At 43.2% G+C, this 7,269-nt stretch overlaps 1 protein-coding gene across 8 annotated transcripts in view; it reads right to left on the bottom strand.

Annotated features, from left to right (window-relative positions):
- CIT (citron rho-interacting serine/threonine kinase) overlaps positions 1-7,269 on the bottom strand; it is a 193,793-nt gene that overhangs the window by 162,011 nt on the left and 24,513 nt on the right. For all 8 annotated transcript variants that reach the window (XM_017510218.2, XM_017510212.2, XM_017510211.2 and 5 more), the window contains exon 4: positions 7,081-7,182. In XM_017510218.2, coding sequence (XP_017365707.1) covers positions 7,081-7,182 — 102 coding nt within the window. The remainder of the gene's footprint in view (positions 1-7,080; positions 7,183-7,269) is intronic.

Below are 7,269 nucleotides of genomic sequence, written 5' to 3' on the forward strand. Positions count from 1 at the left end.
CACACATGTAATCCCAGCTACTGGGGAGGCTGAGACAAGAGAATTGCTTGAACCGGGGTGGTGGAGGTTGCAGTGAGCTGAGATTGAGCCACTGCATTCCAGCCTGGGCAACGCCAGTCTGGGTGACAGAGCAAGACTTTGTCTCAAAAAAAAAAAAAAAAAAAAAAAACAAAAAAAAAAAAAAAAAAAAAAAAAAAAAAACTACTACAAGTGGTTAGATGCAAAACTATGTGTTCATTGTGAAGATCAGCTCCTTCATGGAAGGACACTGATGAAGGCATCTGTTGTACAGAATTGAAAAGATTTCTTCATGAACCAGATCAACAGAGCACTGTTTCCATGAGCCACCTACAGAATTCAGGACTAGCCTTGTTATATAGAACCAGACATTATGATGGAGTCTGCAACAATTTTCTATAGACCAGAAAACAGTAAGCTACACTCACTGGTATGTCACCACAAATGGGAAATTTTTAACCATCAAAACGCAAAAGAACTCAAGTTCAGTTTCCTTGCACTGCCTTCCAAATTTTGAAAATCTCACTGGATCTATCTTGAATTACACACGTTAAAGAAAATAACTCCCACTGAGAACATAGTGAGTTCCGTAATACAATAAGTAAATCTGAATGTAAATCAAATTTCTATGAAATTAATCACATATTCATCCGAAAAATATTGTGTAAGCATTCACTTGGTAAAGCTCTACCCTCCCTTTCTGGATGAAGTAGCCTAGTAGGACAAATCAACACCCACTCATGAAGGAGAAGTACAGGGTGCAATGAGCGTACAGTAGAAAGGCGCCATCCCAGAAGTACAGCGTCTAGGAGGGGGTTCTGGAAGAAGTGAAATGTGATCCAACCCAGAAGGAGAAAGAGGAGTTAGCAACGTAAACAGGGAAAGAGTGAACAGCATGCAAAAAGGTCAGAAGCAAGGTCAAAGAACCAAAGGAAGTTCAGGATGAATGTAAGGTAGAAAGATAGAAACAGTAAGTTAGGAGGCTGGGGGCAAGTGTGAGAAAGGCCTGGTAAGTCACGTGGAAGAGTCTGGACTTCATCTAGAGGACAGCAGGGAGTCTTGAAGGGTTTTAACAGCGAGATAACTTGGCTGCAGTATATGGAAGACCTGGGAGGAGGGCCAGACAGATGGCAGGGAGAATACTTAGGAAGTTATCACAGCAACACAGGCAAGAGAAGATGGAGGCCTGAAACCCACACAGCAGAGGCAAGACTAGAAAGAAGAGACAGTCAGGAGGGATATTCCATGGGAGGTAGAATCCCATTATATTTTCATTGATTTAAAATCTATCTTCAGGGCCAGGCGTGGTGGCTCACACCTATAATTCCAGCACTTTGGGAGGCTGAGGTGGGCGGATCATGAGGTCAGGAGTTCAAGATCAGCCTGGTCAACAAGGTGAAACCCCGTCTCTACTAAAAAGACATAAATTAGACAGGCGTGATGGCACGCGCCTATAATCCCAGCTACTCAGGAGGCTGAGGCAGGAGAGTTGCTTAAACCTGGGAGATGGAGGTTGTAGTAAGTCAAGATCTGGGCACTCCAGTCTGGGTGACAGAGCAAGACTGTCTCTGAAAATAAAAAAAATAAATAAAATGTATCTTCAGGCTGGTGGCTCATGCCTACAATCCTAGCACTTCAAGAGGCCAAGGTGGGCAGATCACTTGAGGCCAGGAGTTCAAGACCAGCCTGGCCAATATGGTGAAACCCCATCACTACTAAAAATTTGAAAATTAGCCAGGCGTGGTGATGCATGCTTGCAATCCCAGCTACTTGGGAGGCTGAGGTGGAAGATCACTTAACCTAAAAGGTGAAGGCTGCAGTGAGCTGAGATAGCACCACTGTACTCCACCCTAGGTGACAGAGTGAGACTCCATCTCAAAAAAAAAAAAAATTAATTAATTAAATGTATCTTCAATGAAAGTGCATTAGCATTACAAATTAATGTTCAACTGCCAGCGGAGCATGATATGTAAGTTTCCCCAAACTTCAAAGGTTTGTTGATGTAAAAGTGGCCAATAGGGTAGAATTTCAGGACTATACAGCACCAATATAAATCCAGGATCCCCTTATCTTGCAGCAGAATGGGCTTCCAGATTCAGAATTTTTCAGATTTTAGAAAGGTAAAGTGGTACATACACTTCATTAATTATTATTATTTTTTGACACAGAGTCTTGCTCTGTCATCTAGGCTGGAGTGCAGTGGCACAATGTTGGCTCACTGCAACCTCCATCTCCTGGGTTCAAGGGATTCTCCTGCCTCAGCCTCCAGAGTAGCTGGGATTACAGGCACCCACCAACATGCCTGGCTAATTTTTGTATTTTTAGTAGAGACGGGGTTTCACCATGTTGGCCAGACTGGTCGTGAACTCCTGAACTCAGGTGATCCACCAGCCTGGGCCTCCCAAAGTGCTGGGATTACAGGCATGAGCCATTGTGCCCGGCCACACATACACTTTATATAATGTAACACTCTCAGAAGGGTCTGGGACATCACCTTGTAATCAAACACATTCATCATTTTATAGCAAACAGTGAAGTTACACTAAAGGGAATGAATAAAGACTAAAAAGAGCCTGAAGAGAGCTTGGATCATTTGCCAAAAACTGAGTTCAAGTCAGGTTTTGCTGATAAACAAGTAACAAAAGAACTTGAGTTATTCAGAACTCTAGGTATTTCAGAATTACAGATAAGGGATGGCAGATCCTATCTTAATTTCCATGCTGAGTTTGGATTTTTACGTGAAACTGTACCCTTAGCAAGCATTTTACTCTAAAGCAACAAAGTACTTGAGAAGAAAATGGAGACAAGGAAATATTAGTAATTACAAAATTTCATCAGTAATACCCAATTGAGCTACAAAAGAAGGGAGTAAAAATGTCATTGAACCCAAGTATCAATGTGCTGAGGCAACCAGAACTCCTAAAAACAGCTGTACTAAGAACCCTCCTGTATTGCAAGATGGTGGATGGAAAAGCCGAGCAGAAGCTAAGGATGCTGAGGTCAGTGTTGAGATCAATAGGGAAGCCTCTATATCTGGGAGCCTGTCCTAACATAAGCCCAATCCAAGAGGCACTCCAGGAAGGCTATGCCCAAGCAGATGTCCACAGCAGTTAAATCCACAATTAAGAAGAAAAAGGTGGCCAGGTGTGCTGGCTCATGCCTGTACTCCCAGCACTTTGGGAAGCTGAGGCAGACAGATCACCTGAGGTCAGAGTTCAAGACCAGCCTGGCCAACATGGTGACACCCTGTCTCTACTAAAAATACAAAAATTACCAGGGCATGGTATTGGGTGCCTGTAATGCCAGCTACTTGAGAGGCTGAGGCAGGAGAATCACTTGAACCTAGGAGGTAGAGGCTGCAGTGAGCCAAGATCATGCCACTGCACTCCAGCCTGGGCAACAGAGCAAGACTTGGCCTCAAAAAAAAAAAAAAAAAATCAAAGCCACAAACACAATTAAGAAAAAGGAAAGTTCTTTCTACTATGACAAAGCTAGGTGGTGGTAATAAGAATGGTGACATCAAAGTGAGAAATTATCAAAATGCCCAGATAGTATCTTCCTGAAGATGTGACCTGAGAACTGTTCAGATGTGAAACAAAGCACTGCCATCAACATGTAAAAAAACTACATTTGGGCATCCCTGCTCAGGCTCCTCTGATCATCCTCACTCGCCACGGAGGAGGCAAGCAGTGGTTTCCCCGAAGCTACTGAGCAGTAGCCTGCCACATGGACCACTAAATCCTCAGCTGCATTCCTTTACACAGAACACTCAAAGTTTGTCAACGCCTCTACCAAAATGGACCTTGATGGTGTGAAAATCCCAAAGCATTTCAATAAAGCTGACTTTTAAGAAGAATAAGCTGCCTGAGACTAGACACTGAGAAGGTGGGCTCTTCAACTGAGAGAAGAGAAATATGAGTTTATGGAGCAGTGCAAAGTAGACCAGAAAACTATGGACTCTCAACTTTGGTCCAAAAAATTCAAAGTCTTTCCTAATCCCAGGACTGCTAAGATTCTGTGCTACCTTGAAAATGAAGTTTATCTTCACAAGCTAGAGTTTTAAACCTCTTGCAAAGCTCTAAGTAAAATATCTAAAACAGGCTGGTTATGGTGGTTCACGCCTGTAATCCCAACAATTTGGGAAGCCAAGGCAGCAGGATGGCTTGAGGCCAAGAGTTCAAAACCAGGCTAGGTAACATAGTGAGACCCTGATCTCTATAAAAAAAATTTAAAAATTAGCGGGGCGTAGTGGTTCCCACCTATTGTCCCAGCTACTCAATAGGCTGAGACAGGAGGATCCCTTGAGCCCTGGAATTTAAGGTTACAGTGAGCTATGATCACGCCACTGCAACAGAGTGAGATCTCATCGCTTTAAAAAAGAAAAAAGAAAAGAAAAGAAAAATACATATATCTAACACAACAACAAACATGAACCAAAAGAAACAAAAGCCTTACTGTTTTAAGGGAACTTCTTAATAAAGTTTCCTGAGGCTGGGTGCAGTGGCTCACGCCTGTAATCCCATCACTTTGGGAGGCCAACGGGTGGATTACCTGAGGTCAGGAGTTCAAGACCAGCCGGACAAACACGGCGAAACCCGTCTCTACTAAAAATACAAAAATTAGCTGGGCATGGTGGCACAATTCTGCAGTCCCAGGTACACGGGAGGCTGAGATAGGAAATCATTTGAAGCCTGGAGGCGGAGGTTGCAGTGAGCGGAGATGGCACGACTGCACTCTAGCCTGGGGGACAGAGAAAGACTCCATCTTGGAAAAAAAAAAAAGGAGCAGTAGCTCACGCCTGTAATCCCAACACTTTGAGAGGCTGAGGCAGGCGGATCACCTGAGGTCAAGAATTTGAGACCAGCCTGGCCAACATGGGGAAAACTTGTCTCTACTAAAAATACAAAAATCAGCTGGGTGTGGTGGCGCACACATGTAATCCCAGCTACTGGGGAGGCTGAGACAAGAGAATTGCTTGAACCGGGGTGGTGGAGGTTGCAGTGAGCTGAGATTGAGCCACTGCATTCCAGCCTGGGCAACGCCAGTCTGGGTGACAGAGCAAGACTTTGTCTCAAAAAAAAAAAAAAAAAAAAAATCCTGTTAATACATTCAAACATGACAAGCTCTTTAAGATGCAGAGAGCACAAGGTAAATACTACATCTGCAACAAATGTCCTGGAACCTCGGCAACCCTAGAAGCACATCGAGGTCATTTGTGAAGGTGAGGGCTCCATGCCCCAGGTCGCAAGGGAGGAAAGCTTCTAAGGCAATATTTAAGGAAAGGGTATTTCAGGCCATAAACAAGAGCTGTGGCATTGGTTCCGAAGGCACCTGTGTTTAGTCAAGGCCAGTCTTCCAATATACTTGTATGTGAATGTCCTCACTGAGAGGACATGGAAAACTTCTCTACAGGCATTGGGTTCTCGAATAATATGAAACAAGACAAATAAACTATTTATTTTAGGTAAGGAATAAAAGCAGCAAATTCCCCAAAAACTGGCCAGAAGAAGTTTAAGACAGATGGGAGTTCATCTCTCTCTTCCCCTTTTCTCTCATGTGAGCCTCTGTAAATGTTTATCGCCTTTCAGGGAAACATGATAGTCTTCTTTTAAGAGCTGAATCAGGAAACAGAAATTGTTTCCAGGATACACTTTTTAAATTTAGGAATTTAATCCCTCAAGAACCTAAACAAGGTCCCAAAATGAATTTTAGCATTCTCTAATTTATGATCTATACACATCAGGGAAAATCACGGCACTGCTCAAAAGAATCAGGTAAACCTGTATTACTTACAAGGAAGAAAGGCTGTCTGAAATACACTGATGAAAAGCAAAAAGCAAGCTGGAGAGCCAAGCAGAGAGTAACATACCATTTTTATAAAGCAAACTATAGACATGAGTATAGAAAAATATCCCCCACTGGGGCTGGGCGTGGTGGCTCACACCTGTAATCCCAGCACTTTGGAAGGCTGAGGCAGGAAGATTGCTTGAGCTCAGGAGTTCGGATCCAGCCTGGGCAACGTGGCAAAACCCTGTCTCTACTAAAAATACAGAAATTAGCCAGGCGCAGTGTGTACATCTGTGATCCCAGCTACTCGGGAGGCTGAGGTAGGAGGATGGCTGGAGCCCAAGAAGTCGAGGCTGCAGTAAGCCATGTTCATATCACTGCACTCCAGCCTCAGTGGCAGAGTGAGACCAGCTTCAAAAAAAGAAGAAAAGAAACTATGCACCCACAGAGCATAGTTAAGGGTCAGAAAGAAAGAGCATATTTAACCATCTGCCTTCTCCTAAAGAGGAAGATTAGAAAATAAAATGGAGGAGCCAGGTGCAGTGGCTCACGCCTGTAATCCCAACACTGGGAGGCCAAGGTAGGTGGATCGCTTGAGGTCAGGAGTTTGCGACCAGCCTGGCCAACATGGTAAAACCCCATCTCTACTAAAAACACAAAAATTAGCTGGGCGTGGTGACATGTGCCTGTAATCCCCGCTACTCAGGACATTGAGGCAGAAGAATCGCTTGAACCTGGGAGGCAGAGATTACAGTGAGCCAAGAGGGTGCCACTGCACTCCAGCCTGGGTGACAGAGCAAGGCAGTGTCTCAAAAAAAAAAAAAAGAAAAGAAAAGAAAATGGAGGGCTTTCCCTTTAACTTCATTTCATGGCTGTCTGCAGTGTTTGCATTTTCTCATAACAACCATGCATTATTATCTTATATTTTCTCCTACGCAAGCTAACACAGGAAGTTTTTAAAAATTAAAGCAAAAATAAAAAAATAAATACAAATTAAAGTAAGATTCTTTTATAAGTAATAACAGACTATTCCCCAATAAATGATTTCCTATTATTGCCTTAAAGCCACAGGTACAGTATCCAACAATCAACGAGGTTGTTTCTAAATGGGTTAGCTCTTGATCTTTGTAACAAGGACACCAGGGAGACACCTAGAAGGCAAGAAAGTCTTTGAATGAATGAGACCACATGGGCAAGAACCACATTCAGTTTACCACATGCATCTGAGTGTCAGCGTGCTAGGCTAATTCCAGAGAGACAGATGTAAAGACTCACCAGATACAGGTGATTTTTGTCCTGAAAGGCATACTGTAATTGGGGGATCCAAGGGCTTGTGCTTCGAGATAATATGTTTCGTTCTTCCTCAAAAAATGAAACCTAGGGAAAAAAGAATTAGACAATTACAAAGAACTCAGTGTGAGAGGAAAAAAGCCTTTTCCTCTGTCATTAGGCCTAAACTGATGT

The sequence above is a fragment of the Cebus imitator genome, unplaced genomic scaffold (genome assembly GCF_001604975.1).
Source record: "Cebus imitator isolate Cc_AM_T3 unplaced genomic scaffold, Cebus_imitator-1.0 Scaffold434, whole genome shotgun sequence".
Classification (NCBI taxonomy): Eukaryota; Metazoa; Chordata; class Mammalia; order Primates; family Cebidae; genus Cebus; species Cebus imitator.